The sequence below is a fragment of the Danio rerio genome, chromosome 16 (genome assembly GCF_049306965.1).
Source record: "Danio rerio strain Tuebingen ecotype United States chromosome 16, GRCz12tu, whole genome shotgun sequence".
NCBI classification, from domain to species: domain Eukaryota; kingdom Metazoa; phylum Chordata; class Actinopteri; order Cypriniformes; family Danionidae; genus Danio; species Danio rerio.
The window spans coordinates 38,618,735-38,642,672 of record NC_133191.1 but is presented as its reverse complement, the minus strand read 5'-3'; the positions used below and the strand labels follow the sequence as shown (position 1 = coordinate 38,642,672).

General features: G+C 34.1%; 2 protein-coding genes across 3 annotated transcripts in view; both read right to left on the bottom strand.

Moving 5' to 3' along the window:
- Positions 1-1,736: 1,736 nt before the first annotated feature.
- Positions 1,737-5,422, bottom strand: si:dkey-34d22.2. Its single transcript, NM_001200061.2, has 3 exons — positions 4,994-5,422; positions 4,326-4,531; positions 1,737-3,267 (listed from the first exon to the last, which is right to left on the bottom strand). The coding sequence occupies exons 2-3, from the start codon at positions 4,520-4,522 to the stop codon at positions 2,913-2,915; spliced, it is 552 nt and encodes a 183-aa protein (NP_001186990.2). The 5' UTR covers positions 4,523-4,531; positions 4,994-5,422; the 3' UTR covers positions 1,737-2,912.
- A 2,338-nt stretch (positions 5,423-7,760) lies between these two features.
- The window catches only part of si:dkey-34d22.1, a 49,481-nt gene continuing 33,303 nt past the window's right edge, over positions 7,761-23,938 (bottom strand). For both annotated transcript variants that reach the window (XM_073926276.1, XM_021473022.3), the window contains exons 4-15: positions 22,507-22,558; positions 22,300-22,372; positions 20,880-21,013; positions 19,557-19,594; positions 18,727-18,906; positions 17,750-17,862; positions 16,054-16,225; positions 15,777-15,863; positions 15,588-15,681; positions 12,940-12,980; positions 12,724-12,834; positions 7,761-8,484 (exon numbers count right to left, since the gene is read on the bottom strand). In XM_073926276.1, the coding sequence (XP_073782377.1) occupies positions 8,078-8,484; positions 12,724-12,834; positions 12,940-12,980; positions 15,588-15,681; positions 15,777-15,863; positions 16,054-16,225; positions 17,750-17,862; positions 18,727-18,906; positions 19,557-19,594; positions 20,880-21,013; positions 22,300-22,372; positions 22,507-22,558 (1,502 nt within the window). In that variant the 3' untranslated portion in view covers positions 7,761-8,077. The remainder of the gene's footprint in view (positions 8,485-12,723; positions 12,835-12,939; positions 12,981-15,587; positions 15,682-15,776; positions 15,864-16,053; positions 16,226-17,749; positions 17,863-18,726; positions 18,907-19,556; positions 19,595-20,879; positions 21,014-22,299; positions 22,373-22,506; positions 22,559-23,938) is intronic.

Genomic DNA, 23,938 nt, shown 5'->3' with positions numbered 1-23,938 from the left:
ACAGTGGTTCGATATTATTACTAAAAGAGTCACCTCTGGTTCGTTCTGTTTTACCTTAGGTAGAAATTTATTATGTTAGAAAAAAGGCTTTCTTTTTGGTACTTGTTGGCATGTTTGTCAGGAAGGGATTTATTTAGTTATCGTTAACTTGTTAGATGGAAACAATGCTTTATTTTCAAATGTTTTATGTGAATAATCCAGTTTTGCACATAAATCTAATTTGCATTTTTGGATGGAAACATAGCTACTTGCGGAACTGAACTAAATTAGCATTATTTGATGTTTACTGCCGCTCAAAATAGGAAATAATATTCATGTTTTGGCTTGTACTAATCAGTCAGACCAGAAGAAAAACTTTTGGAGTACCAAAATGTGCCAAAAGTTATAACAAATCGATCTGAATAAGGCTTGTTCATTTCAGTTCGTCAAAATATTACACCTTTTCCTGCTTACTAAGTCTTCCATACACTGAAAAAAATGATTCAAAGATGATACCTTAAATTTACTATTTATTATTTTTTTTAAGTTAAGTGGTTGTAAAAAAAAAATGTATTTTTGGGCTAAATTTAAACAAACAAATTAAGTTGAACATAGTTTAATTTGGTTAAATTCAACCCATATAAACTGCAACAATTTTGCAGAAATATTTTATTTCAGTAAACTAGCAAATTACACTAATTTTCTTATGGTTTACACTTCAAAAATAAACAGAATAATCAACAAAATCTCACAGCAATTCGTAACTTTTTGATTTAGTGGCTAATTCGTATGAATTCGTACAATTTAGTACAATTTTCTCATCACCCAATGACGGTTGGGGTTAGGGGTGGGGTTAGGTGCCACGCCTCCTTTTTTAAATCCTACATTTTTATACGACTGAACTCTTACGAATTAGCCACTGAACTGACAATATGTAAAATACTTACGTTTCCTCACGAGATCAGGCTGGAATATAATGTATTTGGTAGCAAAGTACCATGTAGTCCATTCTGCTGTTGACACCCGAGTATCCCCATAATGTCAAAAACGGACAAAATTTATATGTAAGTGAAAACAATTGTGAAAAATTGGAATTCTATTGCAGATTCCAACTTCTAATAGGATTCAGATCTTCATACTTGTAAACGATAAGATTTTTAAGAGCTTCGAGTTGCATGTAGCTGCTGCACTGCCTCACTGCCACAGACTCATTTAGATGCAGATCATTTGTTAAGGCCAGGGGTGTCAAAGACCGTTCATGGAGGGCCGCAACACACATGGCTTCAACACACTCACCTGTATTGTCAGTTTAAACAACCCTGAAGGAATCAATTAGTTCGATCTGATGAGTTTAATTAGCCTTAAAGCTACACTTTGCAGAGCTGTGGCCCTTGCCGAATTGAAGTTGACACCTGTGGTTAAGGTGTTGATAGTGTTTGAGTCTGAAAAGAGCTTTAGATAGTGTTGTCATCTTGAAATTACAGTAATTATAATTGCATGAACACTCTGTTGACGGCTGTTGCTCTGAAAAAATTCCCAGTTCCTAAGTTGAAAGAGTGTACAAGAATTGGGTTTCAGCAGAAAATGTCCATTATTATAAACAGATTTTTAAAAATAACTGAAGACCTTTTAAAGACAGTCTTGTTGGGAATTGATTGCTTTCATTTGAACTCGTGTATTCACATCAATTCAACTTACGACATCAATTCTGAGAAGTTGGGACATTTAGTAAGATGTATAAAAAATAAAAAATCTGATTTTTGGTAATATTCTTGAACTTTTATTTCATATAAAAAGTACAAAAGCAAAATACAGTATATAATATTCAGATCAAACAGGTTTGAAATGGTCCATAATAATTAGCCAAACCTTGTGAGGGTTTCATTGTGTGGGTATAAAAGGAGCATCCTTTGGATCATGGTTCATCATGTTATACAAAAAGAATAAAAAAATCAACAATCTAATTTCTCAGGTTAATTTTTTAACCATAGAAAATGATGCGTCTGTCATGGTGTGGGCAGCAGCAGAGCTAAAGCATGGGTGTCTGGTATACATGTGCTGAGTACTATTAACATGGAGGCCTAAATTGGGATACAGAGACAGATATTGAGATCAAGATTATTAGTTCGATAAGGCTTATTCTGCATGTGCTACAGAGGTGTAGTATCCCATGGCCTGCAGTCCAGATCTGTTTCAGATCTGTTTTGGAAAATGTTTGGCCCATGATAAAAAGGGGAACCAGACAATGACGACCAAAGACTGAGCAGTCATATCAGACTGATAAAATTGCTTGTAAAACTTCAAAATTACTATCCTCAAGTTTAAAACCAAACAATAATGCAATTTAAGGAAAGTTGTTAGATTCACTTTGTTTGTGACTTGTACTTGATGCTCTTTTCTGCTTCAACTTAAATCACTTCCTGTTCTTTTTTAGTGTACGCGTCCCACAAGCAGGTGTATGGATGTACGTTTGTACATGAATCATATTGTACATCAGCCATGATGATGATGACTATAAATCTGTAATGAAATTCTAGAAGTGCATTTATTGAATGCTGACTGATTTGCTTCTGACAATGGACAATTCCAAAATTTCACTGACATTTTAAACACGGGTAGAGTGTAAAACCATAATTATTCAGGTTAAAAAGTTGATCAACCCTGTACTGTTTATTTCTGGATATAAACGTTTTTATTCGCAATATAGTTTATATGACATGTAAGAGGGAAGTGTTAACTGAAAATAGATAATAGAAGTTTAGTTTCATGCAAGTTAATTTTTCAGGAATACTGAAAAAACATAATATAAAAAAATATTTCAGAATATAAAAATATAGAAAACATTCTCCAACTGCAGTTTCCTGTTGACTTCATGTGGCACAGTATTTGTTGTGCTCAGCTGGCTCATCTTGACTGGTCATTTATTTTTGTTCTCAATCTTTCCCAATGCAGCTTTCATGCAGATGCAATTCTCCACTTATCAAACCCTGATAAATGTGGCGGGTCAACAGCTCAAAAGCTTCTGTCACATTATGACCTGTTTTAGCCGAGGTCTCGATATACGGAGCTCCAACTTCACTTGCGAACTCTTCCACCTCTTCTTGACTCACTTCTCGTTCTTCACTGTCACACTTGTTTCCCACCAGCACAAACAGCACACTGTATGGATGTGCTTTTGTACGCACTGCTGAGTACCGAAATTTAATAAAGTTGAAAGTCTCGCGATTACCCAGGTCAAACACCAGCAGGCATCCAGCAGATCGAGGAATATAAGCTAGAATGGCATCCCTGAAAGCATAAGTTTTGATGATGAGCAACAATGTAAATGTGTATTACTGTTGATTTCACAGTAGGTTATTTTTTGGAAAAATATTGAATAGACAATAAAAACAAAAACAATACATTGTACAAAAACTGAAATGCCATAAATAAATAAAAAACTAAGAATAATATAATATAATATAATATAATATAATATAATATAATATAATATAATATAATATAAGCCATAATGACCACCTTCTAAGCAGTCAAAACAGCAGCCAACTGCTAAGACAAAGTGGCTATAGGTCTGGGATTTTGTAAGCTGAGTTTGGAGGCCAAGTTTTTTTCAGAAATTGACCACAGTGGTCTTTGAACCATTCCTTGTCAGTTCTAGCAGTGTGCCATGGAACATTTGAATTAGAACAACCTTTATTCAAAAAAACTATTGAACAACACCCATTATTTAGTCTTAAGGCAATTCTGATAAACCTTTTGTGATCCACTTCTAATGCCAACTACTGTATAATGTTGGCCAGCTGACATAAAAATGAACAAATGTCTTGTGAGTTGTTGAACTTTATCTGCAATATCAGTCAGCATACCTGACAGCTGTCAGGGATTGTGCTATTTGTTTTTTTTTTTTAATATCCATGATTTAATTTATTTATTTATTTATTTATTTATTTTTTTAATGTATTGTTCACTCTGCCCTTGAGCACCAATATTCTGCAGAATTTAGCTACAACTTGCCTTAACACACCTGACAAAAAATGTCCATAATTGGTTCAGATGTGCAAATTGTGATTGGCGCTGAAATCTTCAGGACTGAGTTTGGGCACATCTGCTCTATAATTGTGGGTCCGATTCAAGCATTGTTTAGGTAATTATTCCGTTACACAAATTAATTTAAAAGATTTAAACAAACTAAATAAAAGTGAATTTCTGTCATTTTCTCACTATTGCCTCATTTTAAACTTGTTTCAAATATTGCTTTGTGCTTTAGAGGATCTGTTTATGGTTTATAGATTTTAATAAAGCATTACAGTTTTATATGGTGTAAAGATGCGGTTCTCACTGCTTACCAAAATCGTTCATGACCAGGTGTATCCCAAATTTGTAGATTCACATTTACACCAGGTTCCATCTCTAGGGATTTAGCGCAAAAATCCATTCCAATGGTACAATCCATATGCTTAAAACAGCCATTTCTGTATCGATACATCATGCATGACTTTCCTGTCGCATTGTCCCCTATCATGATTATTTTAAAATGATACATTTCTTTATTCTGTTGAACACAAAAGAAGGAATTTTGAAGCTGAAAACCTGTAACCACTCACTCCATATTGGGAAAAAACAAATACTATGAGCAGGGGAAAACTGTGCAAAAAGAGATTCTTAAATGTTCTAATAGAAAAACGTTGTTTAAAGGAATAATGAAAGTCAAATAGGTTTCAAACAAATAAACTTAGTAATGGTGGAGCCTAAGTAATGACAGGATATTCATATCCATTTAAATTTCGCTGTAGAAACCTGTGGAAAACCTGACATAGTTGTAAATTCTACACTTTCTTTTATTATTTTAATTATTATTAATAGGCATTCCGCAGATGCATTAATTAGATGAAAGTGATCAGACATTAATAACTTAGTTTTGTTGTTAATTATGAGTTTATAAGACAGAACAAAATAGACACAGTCGTAGATATGGTTTCAGTTTCATTTAAAATGAAAACAAAGAAATACTTACATTTAAGACACACTTCGTTTCACTTAAGAAAAAACAAAGGATATCCACAAGTAGCCAATTAGCAGACGGTATAAAACATAGACTATATGGATGGATTGTCACTTTTCATTCCAGGTAAGTTACTTGGGTATGCTACGAATAATTGCGAAATCGAAAGTGAAAACAAACAAGTCAAAAGGCTTCCGTTTTACATGTTTACTCTGTAACTTAATAACAGATGCTTTTAACTTAGAATTGCGTTGTCCAACATGTTTACAGGTTGTGGATTTAAAAAAGATAAAGATATTATTGCATATTTACCAAATGATACAAAACAACGTTTAGCTTAATCTTCTATTGATTTGGTAGGAATTGTGACAGGCGAGTTTATTCAAGAATAGAAAGCATTTATCATAGTCAGAAGCCATTCTAGCAAGTTCAAGGAACAATGTAATACATTAAAAAAAACAAAACTTTTTTTTTAACATGGCATCGAAATACATAAAAAATATATGCAAAAAATATACAGCCTACTTTATATTTCCAAAAAATATAATATAAAAGATTCAAGTAAGAATCATCTCATGCCTTAATGTTTTTTTTCTTTGGTGTACTGAAGTGTAGCCCCACATTGTCTTTGCTGTACTGTGTGCAACCTTGCTGCCCTTTCAAAACTGCTAAAAATTATAATTTATTTAAATTTTAATTTATAAAAAAACTAAATTCTAATTTAATTATACCATTTTAAGATGAGTGATGATATCTCTTCTGATGGTCATGCAGTCAATGAGTAAGTAGTATGTGTGACATTGATTGACACATGTTTGGTCAATCTATTCATTGACATGAATAAAAGTAATATGCTTTTAAAGTGGGTGGCACGGTGGCTCAGTGGTTAGCACTGTTGATTCAAAGCAAGAAGGTCGCTTGCTGGAGTCCCGGCTCAGCCAGTTGTCGTTTCTGTGTGGAGTTTGCATTTTCTCCCCATGTGTGTGTGAGTTTCCTCCGGGTGCTTTGGTTTCATTCAGCTGTTCATTCCTTGTTTAACTCCAAAACAAATCTTAATCAAATATTTAACATGTTGTTTAAAGATTATACACCAGTGAAAATTCAGTTGCACCAATTTCTTTTTTAATCAATTGTAATGATTTTGCTATTGCTATACCTCCCATGATTAATATTGCACCAAATAACTTTACAGTTTAACACCAATTGCAACATTTCTAAGACAAATGCACCACAATCCTGACACTATAGCTAATTAAAGTGGTTTGTGGCACTGCCCAAAAATATCAGCATGTTTAACATTGGAGAACATGGTTATCAATGTTCAATCCTTAATTTCAAAATCAATCCTAATTCATTTGTAATGTAAAGATGGAATCCCCCCCCCATATCCTCAAATAGTTTAAATAGAATCTTCTATGACAGATACACAGCTATAGAATGACTTGAGAGAAATTGAAAATTGAAATCGGGTTTCTCTGTATATGTTTATTTATTTATTTTTTTGTTGGATTATTTATGTACTGAGAAAATAATATTAAAAAAAAAACTTTCATTAATTTATTTCATGTACTTCCTCTCTGTGTGTATGTATGTATGTATGTATGTGTATGTATGTATGTATGTACACTGTAAAAATGCTGGGTTCTACACAATAAAGTTTGTGTTGAGAGCATGAAGGTTACAAATCTAAATGGATTGAACAAAACCGTTCAGGGGCAATGGGGTGGCACAGTAGGTAGTGCTGTCATCTCACAGCAAGAAGTTTGCTGGTTCGAGCCTCGGCTGGGTCAGTTGGCATTTCTGTGTGTAGTTTGCATGTTCTCCCTGCATTCGCGTGGGTTTCCTCTGGTTGCTCCGGTTTCCCCCACAGTCCAAAGACATGGGGTACAGGTGAATTGGGTAGGCTAAATTGTCAGTAGTGTGTGAGTGTGTATGGTTTCCTAGAGATGGGTTGCAGCTGGAAGGGCATCCGCTGTGTAAAACGTGCTGAATAAGTTGGCGGTTCATTCTGCTGTGGCGACCACGGATTAATAAAGGGACTAAGCTGAAAAGAAAATGAAAGATTGAAAGAGAAGAGTATAGAGAAGGAAAGGAACTCCTCACGATCTTGAGCAGTGGTGGTAGTAGTGACATGGCATGGGCAATGTATGGCTGTCAACGGAATTGGTTCTCATGTATTTATTGATGAGATGACTGCTGACAGCAGGATGGAGGAAGTGTTTCAGTCAATATTTTCCGCTCATATTGAGCCAAATGTTTCAGAACTCATTGGACAGTGCTTCACAGTGCAGATGGAGAATGACCCAAAGCATACTGCAAAAACAACCAAAGAGTTTTTGAAGGGAAAGAAGTGGAATGTTGTGCAATGGTCAAGTCAATCACCTGACCTGAATCTGATTGAGCATGCATTTCACTTGCTCTGCCAGGCATCTACAGCAACTGTCTTCAGTTCCTGCTTGTTTTCAGCATCACCAGAAATGAAACCCAGCGTCTGGTGAGGCCTATGCGTTCCAGACTTTAGGCTGTGAAGGACTGCAAAGGATTTGCAACCAAGCATTAAAAAGTAAAAGTTTGATTAATGATTATTATTCTGTCCTATTACTTTTGGACCCTTAACAAGTAAAAGGCATTTGTTGTGATTGAAATTAAAGGTTATTCCACCAAATATTGCTTTCTTAATATTGTGTTTAATCTGAAGAAAATAAACAAGTAATACAATTTAAAATAAAACAGAATAAAGTTTTTTTTTACTCTTCTTTTGTAATAACACTTCAGAATGTGGTATGAAAAATGTCAAGTATATTTATTAACTATTAAAACTCCATTTTGGAATACTTCACTGGTTAAAAATCAAATCCTCTTGTACAATATTCTGATTAGTTCCAGATATAAAACACACCCGCATTTTATATTTAAATAAAATAATACACAACAACAAACTTTTGCTCGTATAAGCGCTTCTCCCATATCCTACATAACAGTTACCAACAAAAGAATAATAATTTCCTGTAACACTGCTGATGATCCCTATAAGGTTACATTACACACAGTGGAAGAACATCACAAACCGGCTCCAGCAGGTGACGCCATGTTGGCTCAAAGTGGCTCATGGTAGGTATGCAATAGTGGTTCTACTGTCTGAGGCTCAAAGTAAATCACAGCAGGTTTCTGTTGGCCTGTACCATGTGTGACTGGAGTACAGTACCCGTTTGAGATCACTCTGTGTGCAGGGCAGTCGTACTGTTGTTTGTCTGATCTTGAGATTTGTGTGGATCTACACATTGGTAGATTCTCTCTGTTGTTTATTGTTGAGTCTGTTGGCATTTCGCTAAAGGGTGTTGCATATTCTGGTTCGGGTGGAATAGGATCTGCGTATTCAGGAAGCTGTCCAGGAGTGTCGTAGAGGTTGTGGGCGAAGGGGATGGTGTAGCCTTCTTCCATTGGGGGGCGAAATGTGAGTCCCATCATCTGTCCGCCAGATACCACATCAGGCTCTGCATAGACTGGAAACAGTAGAGAACATTGGAGTCTGTAAGTTTTAGTCATATTTTTTACGCGTTTTTGTTATTCTTTTCCATTTTCTTCTTCTTCTTTTATTTTTGTTATGATTTTGATATTTATTCTAGCATTGTAATTAATAATGTAATGAATTTAAATTATTTTGTATTTATTTCTAGAATGTCTTAAATATTATTATTAAATTCTTTAATACCATAAAAATTATTTTATTTTTTCTTTGTGTGCATTTAGTTCAGAATAAAAATCTTAAATCTTTATCAATACAATTAAATTTACCTACATATAAACATCAAAACAGATAAAATAAAATTCAAACAGAATTATAAACATTTTAATTAGAACTTAATTCTGTTTTCATTATTTATGATAATGAGGTCTCTGCAGAGCAAAAGTGGGCGTTTCTAAATCATGCAATAAATTATTTGTATTTATTTCTAGAATATATTAAATGGCAATTAAAATTTAATCAATTATAAAAATCTTTTATCATTAATAATATAATTATATTTGCCTACATATAAACATTTTTCCCCTGGTATAGTTATAAACATTTTAATTACAATGATTCTAAATCATGCAATGGAAAAAAATCCAAAAAACCCCACCTCTTTCCCAAGGGAAACCCAGGGGTGTCCAAACTCCTGGAGGGCCAGTGTCTTGGAGAGTTTAGCACCAACCCTAATCAAACACACCCGAACCAGGTAAGCATGCTCTTACCAGATATATTAGAAACTTCCTGGCAGGTGTGTTGAAGCAAGTTGGAGCTAAAACCAGCAGGACACCGGCCCTCCAGGACTGAGTTTGGATACCCCATGCCTTAACCCAACAGTCACTTTAATGCAGTGCTCGATTTGTAAATGAATAATTGAAATGAAATAAAAGTTACCATGACCGATGTCCACCGCACAATTTCAGTTTAAATTTTTTCCCGAAACATGACGTCATTAAATGGTGATGGCACAAAGGGCATCACATTTCTGAACCGTCTTTAATTATGTTGTGCCATAAAACGGTATGGGTCAGTCATGGTTAATTAATACATGTAGCTACAAACATAAATCTGATGAACAATCACTATTCAGTTTACTTCACTATTATTTGCCAAGTGAACAAAATAATTAAATGACTCACTCTGTCTATTCTTCAAGTAGAGCCCACAGTTACCTCTTCTGTCATGTCTTTCAGTTGACCTGACTCGCTTTGCTTCTGTCTCCCGCTATCCTGATCCATTCGCGCAGCTTCGTCTTTTCAGGATCTCTTTTGATCAAAATTTACTCGTGGTTTTAAAAAATGAAAATATGCGTGACTGCCTCTTTACCATTTTGAAAATACAATTATTATTTAGGTAGGCCACTCTGCTATTATTTATTTTCGCTGCTTACTGCGCACAAAACAATCACCAACCGATTAGCTGAAAATATCATTGAGGGTCAATAGCCTTTTTGCTTTAGCTTGCACATGGTGACTACCGTCGTGTGTGTGCACGTGCAAACACAATCTACGCAGCCTTCACTTGCACTCATTCACACACACACACACACACACACGCACACACGCACACACACACGCACACACACACACACACGCATGTAAGTATTCACCATGCGAGTCATTAAAATAAATACTGGAGCACAAAACGCGAATATCTGACATTTTCTGGAACAGAATCCCGCAAGATCAGGCTCAAATTAAGCTCAAATTAAGAAAAATTAATTTTTTTAATTCCTCTCAGGAAATATATAAAGAGGCATATTTCAGCCTAAAATAATATAAAACTAAATGAAATTAAATTAAAGCATTAAATTAAAATGTAGAAAATGTAAAAAAAAAATTATATAAAATATAATAACATAAAAAAATTTTAATTAAATGGTTAATTTACAAAATGAAAAAATAAATAAAAAATAAGATTAAATGTATTTAAATCTCAACTTATCTAGTAATAACTTTTCTTTCCTCAGTTTATTTTTGTAAATTCATTAACATTAATTAAAGCTCATTCTGAGCTCATTAAAATTAATTAATTAAAAAAAAATTAAAATGTATTAACATGCCATTGTTTTGTACATGTACCACTTGACAATTTCTTTATTTAAAATAAAAATACTGTAATACGATAATTTAATTGTTCATATGTGATGATTTCTAAAAAAATAATAACCTTTATAACATTAAACATTTCTCCTCAATAAATAGAGGTGCATTAATGAACATCTGAAAAACACTTTTGGGACCACAAATGTCCAAAACACACTTGTAGCCAATCAGCAGTAAGGGACGTGTCCAGTAATGATAAGGGGCAAAAAACCCACACACAAAAAACGTTGTCTTATAGTTGAGAAATGGGCATGTTTGTTTTGGTGCTTTCATATATCGACACATTAGGTCCCACTTTATGTTAGGTGGCGTTAACTAATACTGTATGTACTGAAAATAATAATGTGTTACAATGTACTTAGTGTAAATACATGTTTTTTACATTGTACTTATGATTGATTAAAAACCTGCATGTAGTTACATCTGTAATAATTTCTATAATTACACTTTTTACCATCCCTTACAACTTAACCCACCCTTAAACCGAGTTCCTAACTCTACCTGTATCTACATTTACATTTAGTCATTTAGCAGACGGTTTTATCCAAAGCGACTTACAAATGAGGACAAGGAAGCAATTTACACAACTATAAGAGCAACAATGAATAAGTGCTATAGGCAAGTTTCAGGTCTGTAAAGTCTAAGAAGGAAAGTATTAGTAGTATTAGGATTTATTTTATTATTATTTTTTTTGGGTACAGTTGGTATGATATCCAGAGAGGCAATTGCAGATTAGGAAGTGAAGTGGAGACTAAATAGTTGAGTTTTTAGTCGTTTCTTGAAAATAGCGAGTGACTCTGCCGTTCTGATGCAGTTAGGGAGTTCATTCCACCAACTAGTCAGATTGAGCGTGAGCGTGAGCGAAAGTGATTTCTTCCCTCTTTGGGATGGAACCACGAGGCGACGTTCATTCACAGAACGCAAGTTTCTGGAGGGCACATAGATCTGCAGAAGTGAGAGCAGATAAGAAGGAGCAAGGCCAGAAGTCACTTTGTAGGCAAACATCAGAGCTTTGAATTTGATGCGAGCAGCAACTGGCAGCCAGTGCAAACGGACTAGCAGCGGAGTGACATGGGCTCGTTTAGGTTCATTGAAGACCACTCGTGCTGCTGCGTTCTGGAGCCGTTGAAGAGGCTTGATAGAGTTAGCTGGAAGCCCAGCTAGTAGAGAGTTGCAGTAATCCAGTTTGGAGAGAACAAGAGCTTGAACAAGGAGTTGAGCTGCATGTTCAGATAAGAAGGGTCGGATCTTTCTGATGTTATAGAGCTCTCCTCAAAAGCACCAAAAGTGTTCTGCAATACATTATGAACACAGTAAGTACATTGTATATATTTTTTGACGCAATAGCGTAATAGTTGAGGCCATCTAATATAAAATGGGACCCAACATTAATTGGCCAAATTTTCTTAGTGCATCTATAATAATAAACCCCAGAATCAATAAACCCCAGAATCATCCCCAGAGGGCTGGCTTTTTCCTTGGCCAACTAATAATAGGAAGGCATTATTGCGCTCCCGCATGATCCAACAGTATCTGAGGCTCTGAAAGTGGCCCCTCGTCCCCCTTCTCTCAGTCCTTCACTCACTGGGCAGGAATGCTAAGAGGGCGAAACTGTTTTAATGGAAGCGTCTTCAGAAAGGCCTCTGATTGTCCTGACCACTGACCTCCTGTCCTCCTCGTACCAGAAGCCCTTACTGAAGGCTCTGTTGGCCAGTGGGTGTTGAGGAGGGTGTTCAGTGCCCCCTAATTTGGGCTCCAATTAAAGAAGCCATTCAGGGAAGCAGTGCAGACAAAAGAAAGCCATGTTTTTATACTGCCACCGAGCAACTGTTGGAGGAATGAGCTCAGAATGAAAGCCACTGGCCCTGTTGTTTCTCTCAGCTGAGCAAAAGCACACTGAATGGGGGCAAACAAAGGGGTCAGAATGACTTTTTGGCTTTCTTTCTGTTTCCGTCCTGCTGTTCGAGTCGTATTAGAGCTCTGGAATATATTGCTGAGAGCTGTTGTACCCAGCGGCGTCTTCTAGACAAACACTGCCTTGTCTCGTTTGTTGCTCGAAACATTCCTGAATGAATTTGGGGTATTCATTGCTATAATGGGATGAAAAATGTCAGTGGTTGTCGTACCATTGAGAGGAGGGTTGGGGAGAGCATCGTGGATGTTTCGGACCAAAGGGTACGAGACGAGCTCTGGGTTTATGGATGGAAGCTTCGCCGTCCCGTGGAAACCCTGACAGCCTTAAGCAAGAGAGCAGGAAAGGCAGTCAGGAAATACCAGTAACAGATTGGAGACATGGGGGATAAAGCAAACAGGACTGGAGAGGCAGGGTAAAGGGTGCTTACCTTGGTCAACACAGCATTTCTTTAGTTGTGAATTTCTTTTTCTGAAAAGAAAATTAAAAACAATAAATTCCTGTCGGGTATATGTCAGAGGCGTATTTCAGCGTAATAAAATGATCAAATTAAAAAATAAATAAAATGAAATGTAATGTAATTAAATTAAAGCATTAAATACATTCGTTCATTCATACATTTATGAATGAATGAATGAATGAATAAAACATTAAATCAAAATAAATTATAGCACTGAAATTGACAATGTAAAAAAAAAACATTAAAGCTTTAAATAAACTTAAATGTAATTAAAGAATTAAATACATTTTACAAAATGTAATTCAAAAATAATTAAATTAAAACATTAAAAATAAATATTATTAAAATAAAGCAAAAATTTACAAAATGTAATAAACAAATAACATTAAAACACTAAATAAAATAACTAGTGCTGTCAATCGATTTTAAAAAATTAAGTAATTAATCGCACCTTCTTAAAAAAATTTATCGCGATTTATCACATTTAAAATACTGAAACTTGTAATTTTGGCCATTCAAATGTAAAATTAATGTAAACGCAAGACAAAAACTATTTAAATTCAAAATATAATTGTTTATTAGAATTAAAATTCAAAATATAATTGTTTAATAGAATTTGTGTTTAACTTGTAACACAGATTTCTTCATGTAAACAACATACCCACAATAAACCATCAAGATCCTGCCTTGACAGCCATATTTATTAAAGAAATTAAAACACAGGCATGTTAATGACATTTAAATTTCAAAAGAATCAATGCCAATAATGAAAACATTGATTTCCATGTTGGATTCTAAGTGGACTGCAAAAAAAAAAAGCCAAAATACAGGCATTACAGAATGGAAAATTATAATAATAAACTATTGAATAAAAACTGTTGCACTCATTGTAAAGTTTTATTGCTGTGAGTTGAGAACATTAGTTATAGAGTAGAAACAATTTTGCTTAATCCTCCTTTACATTCATCCAGTTGCTAAGACTAGGAGTATCCCACAAGTGCACAGAGACTCCCAAATGCCCGCAAATGAATGAAAATTTCTTGCAAACCGGTCGTTAAATACATTGCACACCCCTCTCCCCCGCATCCCTCCTAGCTCTTTAGGTATGTCACGTGCAACTCACCCCCACCGTCCTTCAGGTACGTCTCGCGCGCACACGCCCCGACTCAGATACGTCGCTCACTCCACCCCTGACACCCCTCAACGGGCCTGACACAGACACACGCACAACGCGCTGCAGACGTTTTGGCCCCAACGGCCTTCCATACTGGAGCGACTCCCCTCAGATTCAACACGCATGATCATGTTCATCAAATTTGCTTAAACTAAGCGTCCTAAAGTATTACTGTATTTCACAAGGATTCTGACACAACAACGCGAAGCAAACGCTTTCGTTGTGTATAATGAGGAAACACGATAAACTTGGAGGGCTCATGCTGAAAGGCAGAGTAATGCCCTGTCTTTGACAGCTCGCGACTTCACCAGAGACTGAGTACATTCACATAAGACACCAATACTCCAATTTTAATATGATTAAGATTATACTCTTAATAAAATTCTACCGTGTAGCCTAAGCAGTGATTTTATTACCTTTAAGGAACACAGAGTCACGAAATGCAGAGGATTTTCTTTCTGTTCGCCATGCGGTATCAACTTACAACAGAAGTCGAAAGTTAAAAATGAAACTCGAAATTGCATGAAACTTTGGAGAGCCTGGTGATGCGACTAATTGTTTTATACTGAAACTTGCCTTCAAAAAGTGCGTCCTTGATCTTATCCACGTTTCTTGCATGTTGAACACACGTCCACCACAACAGAAAGTAAAAAAAACCTGCAACTGCGTTAATTGCGTTATTTTTTTTAACGCGTAATTATTTAAAATTAATCGCATGCGTTAGGGCACTAATTTTGACAGCGCTAAAAATAACATTTAAAGCATTAAATAAAATTAAATGTAAAGAATTAAATATTTTTTTTTAAAACAAATAAAAATAAAATCTAAAATAAAATAACATTAAAACACTAAATAAAATGACATTTAAAGCATTAAATAAAATTAAATGTAATTAATTTAAAGCATAAAATTTATAAAATTTGTAAAAATTCAAATAAAATAACATTAAAACACTAAATAAAATAACATTAAAGCATTAAATGTAATTAAAGCATTAAATTAAAATGTGCAAAATTTTAAAAAAATCATATGAAATATAATAACATTAAAACATTAAATAAAATTTATATTGAAGCATTAACATTTACAAAATGTAAAAAGATTAATAAAAATAACATCAAAGCATTACATTAAATTAAAGCATTAAATAAAATTTACAAAATGTAAAAAAATAAAATAATATTAAAGCATTGAACAAAATTTACGTGCAATTAAAAAAATTAAATTAAAACATTAAATAAAATTAAATGTAATTAAATTAAAGCATAAAGTTTAGAAAATGAAATTTTTTTTTAAAATTATTTTATTATATATATATATATATATATATATATATATATATATATATATATATATATATATATATATATATATATATATATATATATATATATTAGCATTAAATAAATTTTACAAAATGTAAAATACCGTCAAATACTGTTACCTTCTCCACAAAATAAGCCCAGCTAAAAGACAACCAACACAAAGAGCGGCTCCTAAAACCATGCCCGCTACTAATATCACAGCTTGACTGGGGCCTGTAGAGAAAGTAATGAAAGCTTTATCATTCAAACACAAATCCACCATGGGTTTTTGTATCATTATGATATTACTAGCAATCACAGGAGATTACCTGAGCTTCTTTTGATCACAGGGCTCTCGGTGGGCAGTGTGTCTATGGACAAAGTCTCTGTGACAACTGCCTTCCTAGTGTTCAGCTCTACTTAAAAGAAACAGAATTCATCACTGCTTTAAAAGACTAAGAATGCAATTCATTCCTTGCTACAAGATTTACTACAACACACTTGTACTTTTGTCTGATACAATGCTCTTTTCTTTAGAATATGGACTATAAAAATGTTTAAACTGAGCTTTATGTGGCACATGGGAGGTTAAAAGAGATTCTTTACCGTCTCCTTGGGAACGGGGTCTGAGGGCGGCAGAAGGGCAGCCCAGCACTTGAACCTGTGCAGACGCCCTGATGTGCCACTTCTGGGGTTTTAGCAAGAGGTATCGGGCAATGACTGGAGGAATTAGACTGTTGAGGACCATCACGTGACCATCAGAGTGGGCCTCAAACACCTAACATTGAAGAAAATTGTTAATGAATCTTTAAAAAACATTGCTCACAAAAAAAACCAAGGCACATAAAAAATGTTTGCTATTTGTTTAAAATGAGCCAAATCAACACGATTCTTAAAGAGATTAATTTTTTCCCAAATAACTTTAATTGTTTTATGTTCAATTCACTCAAATTTGTGAAAAATAATAAGCTAACTTAATTTCTTCATGTTGTCCCAACACAAATCGATTATGTGCAACATTTTTACAGTGCCGAGATTGCACTTGCACTCAAAATTATGTTTGCTCTTTGGTCAAACTACTCATTTAAAATGAGCTGAAAGACTCACTTCTTAAGTTTTTTTTTTGGAGAACTTTTTATTTATTCATTTATTGATTTCCTTTATTTAGCCAGGAAATCCACTTCACTTAAATTTGTCAAAACTAATAAGTTAAATTTACCCTAGCCTATTTTAGCTATATTTAATGTCAGTGATGATGCTGTCTAAAAATCAAAGTACAGGGATTTATATAACTCTTTTGGCACATTAGACTGATTTGGCTAAATTGAAAATGAAAAGATCCTCCTCGCTGCTCCACAATGATAAAAAATGTCATGTCTTGCCTGCAACCTGAGAAGCTCAGACTTTTCCTCAAAAAGAAAACTAAAAATGTCTATGTAATATGGAATCCACTTATTGAGTATTTTAATAAGAGAGCAGTGATTGAACCCTTGTAAAAACTCGGGATGTCCCAATCAGGTTTCATCTAATACTTTTATAATACTTAAAAAAAAAAAAAAAAAAGAATAAAGAAGAGCGAAGAAACAGATCCAGGATAAAAACACACAAGTTTCACTATTTGAAACAAATTATTAAAATAAACAGACTTTCGCTTGATATTCTATTTTTTTGGCACATATCTGTACAGAAAAATGAATACAAATGTATACTGGGATTGCAGTGTATAGATTGTACCTATAAAGAGGAGCTATTGAGACCAAAGTATAAGCTATTCAGTCTTTTATGTGTACCCAGGCAAACCCTGGATCCGGTTGTACTTCAAAAGCTGTGAGGTAAATGTATGGATTAACGCATGGCTTTAAGTCAATTTACAGTGTGTTCTTGGGTCCATTTCCCTGAAAGCAAATTTTGTGTGTGTGTTTAAAATAAGTCTAATAGATGTCGTATAGATGTTTAAACATTTGACGTATTTGCTAAAACAAAGCTAAATTTGGGCTGTCAATAAAAATCTAATGGATGTCTAAAAATGGAACAAAATTAGACTAATCATCAAATACACAGGAATAAATAACTACACACGCGTTAGTTAGTTTAATGTTTAGTGTACACAAGTTAGTTTAATGTCTGATTGATGATTAGTCTAATTTTGGGCTATTCCTAAATGTCTTAAACCTACATTTTTTCTTGTTTTAGCCAAGATCCATCCATGCTAGACTTCTTTTAGATGTCTATTAAACACAAAATTGCTTGGTGAGTTATTCATTATTTTTTTTAGAGCTGTTACAGTTACAGCATTATGTACCTTCTTGTCTTTGCTTGACGCTGCTTTGTAGGCCTTCCAGGTTTTGCGGTCTTTGCTGTACATGATGGTGTAAGATTCAATGTAGTAATGTGGCGTACCCTTTGTTATGATGCCTGAAAGCAGATGCAAACAACAGATTTTTCCAGTAACACTCACTTTTAGAGCAGGAAATGCTGTATATGCAACAATATAAAGTTTGATTAATGACATTTGGAGTGATTACACAAACCTATAACTCCGTAATTTATAGACAAAAATGCATTCTTACTGAGAAATGGGCTGCAGAACAATTATTTAGATGAATTCATTATTATTTTATATTATATAATTATTTCTTCATCCGATGGAAAAAAAAATGGATTTTGAATTGTATTATGCTGGCAAATGTATAAAGGAGGTTTATTTGTTGCAGTATTTTTGAATGTTACGAAAGGTTTAGACATTGTAAAGGGTCATTTGCTTGCTAAGTTCATATCTGAAGTGGTTACATACTTTTTTTATAATAATTTTTAGAAAATAGTAAATGTGTTATGAAAGAAGTTATGTACGCAAGATCAGAATATTTAGATTGAAATGCAAGAGTTCCACAAGTATCTATTTAAGGTCTTGCGTGATATATGCAGAATATATGCAGAAATTTGAATAACATAATACAGATTTTGTGATGTGTACACTGACCTCATTCTTCATGTATGAGTGTGCGCAGCCATTTTGGCTTGAGATTACCAGTCTAATTCTCTTCTAATCATTTTTAGACATTAAAAACAGCTTGTTTTGCTGCTTCATGTTGCAAACAAGTTTTTCTGCCGTTTATTATTCCTAGTAATGTCTGAATCAGAAGTTGTAAAGCAATCACAAAAACTAGCACACTTGTAGAATAAGGTCAATAATATATGTAAAAGCTTTTGATATTTCTGAACTCTACATTATCAATAGCTTCTTTCAAGATATATTGTTGTTATTGGTTGACCTCTAACCTGTGACCGTACTCCTGTTCCAGAGCTCGACTTCCATCCAAGGTTGCTGATCTGCAGAGCTGGCAGCCCACTGAGAGCCGTCGAGCTCCGGAGACCAGGATACCTTCTGGCCCAGCCTGTTGACCTCGTCCCAAACTGAAGAGGTGTTATAGGCCATCACCATCAGCTCCCTATTACACTCTGCACATGGACAGAAAGCGGAACTTACTCCAAGTAAAGATGGCACTTTCTCATTTCTCAGATATACACCGTAAACCCTAGCTTTAGTTGTCAGTGTTTATCTTCAAGCGATGTATAATTACAAACAGGCACTAACAGCATGTTGAAGCTGTAAGTATCATGTAGCAGGTGTAAGTGTGTGTGATAACTGTAATTTATTCCTGAACATTGACACCCAGGTTCATTCCTGCTATTAGGATCTAATTAAACTAAGAACTGTCCTTTTTAAAAATGTAGTTAATAATTAGGCACTACAAAATAAAGCAGTGCGTATGATATAAGGATATGTTTCTATATTTTATAGCAGGCTTATGCCAGGGAATATACAACGTGGGTTATGTATGAAAAAATGTAAGTTATATCTATTAATGCTATATTATGATGATGAACTTTGAAAAAATACATTTAACTGACAATAATATCAGGTATATAATGTATTTGTCCGTAACTGCAAATGAAATGCATCAGTATAAACACTTTATCAAGCAAACGAATACATGCAAAAGCCATTAATCAACGCATGTTAAAACAATTACATTTCAAAACGTAACAATTTGTTAATTCAACATGATCTTATCTTACATACTGTCCTGATAAATAATAGTTATTACCTTTAAAGAAGACAACTCGTTTGTCTGATAAGGATCCGCTGAAAAAAGGTGAATATACATTATTACTGTATGTTATATTACATTACAATACACGTCACTATTTTTCTCAGAAAATATATTTCTAAAGGTGCTGTTGACTTGAAATTTTTACCAGATGTTGATAATAACCAAATAAATCCATAAATGAAAAGAAAAAAATATTAGTTTACAAATTATGTGTAATAAAATAAAATGACATAAAAGTAAAAAGTATTCATCAAGCCTCTGCCTTTTTCCTCATTGTAAATTAATATTAGCTGCTTCAGTCCAACATCTACATTATCAGGATGATGAAGATGTAACCAGAGTGGACATTTCAGCAACACAATGACCCAAAACAGAGCCAAGGAAACTCAAATGGTTTCATTTCATTTTATTACACATAACTTAATTTGTAAACTAACTCGATTTGTGTTCTTTTCATATATGTATTCTTTTGGTTGTTACCAACATCTGGGGAAAATTTAAAGTCAACAAAATTAAATAAATAACTAAAGAAATAAAAAAAATAAAAATAAAAATAATAATAATAATTGTGTGTGTGTGTGTGTGTGTGTGTGTGTGTGTAAGCAAGGAAATTTTCACAGTATGTCTAATATTATTTTTTCTTTTGAAGAAAGTCTTATTTGTTTTATTTCAGCTAGAATATAAGCAGTTTTTAATTTTTTAAAAACAATTTTAAGGTCAAATATATTAGCCCCTTTAAGCTATTTTTTTATAGACTACAGAACAAACCATTGTTATACAATAACTTGCCTAATTACCCTAACCTGCCTAGTTAACCTAATTAACCTAGTTAAGCCTTTAAATGTCACTTTAAGCTATACAGAAGTGTCTCGAAAAATATCTAGTAAAATATTTACTGTCATCATGGCAAAGATAAAATAAAACAGTTATTAAAAATAAATTATTAAGACTATTATGTTTAGAAATGTGTTGAAAAAAAAATCTCTCTGTTAAACAGAAATTGGGGGAAAAAAATAAACAGGGTCTAATAATTCAGGGGGGCTAATAATTCTTAGTTCAACTGTATACATACATACATATAACTAAACACCTAAAGATATACAAATATTGTAATTTATAACAGTCTAAATAGTTTTATATTTGGTTGTTTATTTATTTTTAGCCACAATACAAAATGAGAAGGTTACTGACAAATTAAAAGTCCTTTGGCATATACTCTATTCCATATCAGTAACTAAAAGCCTCTGCTTTTATGTGATGCTGCATCCACACCATTAAGTGTCAGTATAACTCACGCAAGATGCCACCCACACTCACGTTTTTGATAGTACTCCGTTAGCGAAGTTCGACTCGTACAAGGTAATGCCCCTCTGCAGAGACACATTGATCATGCCGCCCAAACTGTCTGAAATCACCCCTGCATGGACCGCAGCTTTACATAACACTGATGTCTACAAAAAAATGAACACACACATATTTTATAATATTACATCATTAATGATTATATTCAAAATTCAATGAAGTACATTAAAATGTTCAGTTTTGTTTGATATGTGATGTCAATGAAACGTGAAAGCAGGCAAGTTTAGTAGAGTGTCAGTATAGGGCGTATGTTCACAAGAAAGCTGTGCTCTTTGTGGATTTTGTGTTCTGTTGTGCTGATAATTTATACCTCAGATGCGCCTGTGCATTATTTCAAACAGAGGAAGATGTGCGCAGGTATCTAGGGGTATACATTAGTGCCCTAGACTGACACTGAAGAAAAAAAAACATTGAATAAAGTCGCTGTTTTTGTGCGCACACAAGTATTTTCATAGCCATTGACGTCAATGGAGGATGAGGGAGCTCTCTTATTTGTTTATGAAATAATAAAATGTTTAGTATGGTGTAATTTTTTTTTTACATTACATAAGGATAATGTTAACATAACTCTGAGTTATGAATAGTAAAGCCTAAAGTGTCTTCTTTCCAAAGATACATGAACTGTGAATGTAGATCAAATTATTCAGCAACTGTTACTGTTTTAGTTAGGTAAGGTGATTTTTAAGAAATGCTTCTGACGTGAGGAAAAAAAGGACACAGATATAGTCTCAGAAAACTTTTGACAGAAATCTTGTTTTGCATGCTATCTCCATCAAATTTGAAATATAAACTCATGAGACACTTGGCTTTCAAGGAATATTTTTCTAGGTTATCACATTAATGTTTTCCTGTGTTTGTATATGAAAAAAAAAAACAATAAACACTGTACAATTTTTCTTTCTCATTGCTTCATAATGTATAACTTTTTATATTTTGTAGCATGAAACTTTCTAGATAGACCACAGTCAAGCCCAAAGTGTATTCCTTCCAATGATACCTAATTTATTTTCATAGCTCACTGGGGTCAAAAATAGTTACTATTTAACTTTAGGTAGGTGTAAATTCCCAAAAGTGAGTGCTGGGTAACCTAAAAATCAGAAACATCTTCATTTGTGTTCTGAAGACAAGCAAAACTTACTGGGTTTTGGAAGAACATGATGGAGAGTACTATACATTTAAGACTAACATAATAATACTAAAACCCCCTAAACACTTACATTTAGATTTTAGGGGAATAATGCTAATTTTCTTATCAAAAGAGCTTAATGAAAAGTGAGCTTTTAAAAACACAGCATCAATCCAAGTATGGTAGTAAATTCAAAAAGTATGACTATTAGTGACTCTTTTGCACAAAGATATATGAATGTGAGCTTACATCACGGTATCCCTGTCCATGCCAGCCCCAGATTTCTCCTGCAACCCCTCTGCAGCCTGCAGGACAGAACGCACTGGAACACAAGTAAAGCCATCGTTCACATTAACATTAACATAACCTACAAAAAAGAGCAGCATCATTCAGAGGGATGAATCACTTTGGTATCATGCTTTTAAAGGCAGACCATTGCTGACGATGTCTTCTCACCTGATCTGCTGGGAGGAGAAATGCGTCCCTCGATGCAGGCATGAAATGAGTTCTGTGGGATAAAACAGCATTGATATAAACTAGTTAAAATCCAGAACCTGAGCTCAAATACGCTGCTGTTGAATCATTTACATTTATTAAACTGATCTAGACCTACCTACAACACCACCCATCTGCTTTATTTTAAATTGTCATTCACAGACTTTTTTTAACAAATAAATGCAGCTTGGGTGAGCTAATTTTATGTGTCTAAAGTGTGCAAAAACACTGGCAAAAGGTATTTTTAATCTGATTCAAAATATATAATTTAACGATTAATACAACTATATGTATTTAACTATTACATATATACAACCTCGTCATCAATTACTACTACTACTAAGAGTACAAAAATGCATACAAGCAAATAAAAACTCTTCTGCTGTGTGGTCAGGTGATGGTTAAGCTGCCGTGCTGTGCTTGTCTATGCAGGAGGAGTGAACATACAGCATTCCATCTCCTTCAGTGTGTGGCTGAGCACTGGGGCCTCTCCTTATTCAGGCCAGGAGAGCCAGTCTGATGCCCTGCTTACAAAGCAAACACTCTGAACCTCAGCCAAGGAGGAGAGCTGCATTCCAGTCCATCACCCTAACACACTCTTTAAAATGCCTGCATCCAGGGCTGACCCATTATGGTGTGCTTCTGTTTGGCCCAACACACTGGCCTCCCATTAGAATATATGGAAAACTATAGGAACAGGGCTGGTTCAACGATTTAACATGGTTATTTATAAAAACAAATATTTGTAAAATAAAAAGCCTAAAGTGTGTTAAATATAATGTTCTCTGTTTTCACATGCTGTGTTTCATTCAGAAAGGCTCATCCAGAGGGTACACCTTCATTTAATTGTTCATTTAATTCATTTTAACAGGGACAGCACTCATTATTCAACAGTGAAAAATAAGCCAGAATTAGCTTCAAAATGTATTTGTCATCTGTTGCCCCCTGCCAGATTTAAAGGCAACCTAAATGATTGATTATTTCAATGAAACTAAGGCATATAGGTATGAGCCCTTCCGAATTTAACGGACTGGCTGTGGAAGTATCAGAAATATAGAAAATTTGATTCAAATAATTAACACTGATTTAACAAAGTTTCATGGCTGCTGTTTTTTTAACATTATTACAAACAATTCTCCAATCCACCAATCAGAATTGCTCAACAATCATTAAAGTTAATACAGAATACGTATTATTTTTACTGCTGTGATAAGCCATTCTGAAGATGCCTCTGCTGCCTGGTACAATATTTCACGTTGGTACATCTGTGCTTAGTCTTTAGTGTTTCAGACCTCTGTCTAGTTAGGGATAAAGTACATCTAGGAGATTATTTCAGAATAAAAAGAAGTTGTTATCACAGAGCTGAATTAGTCCTTGAGTTGTATAAAGGCCG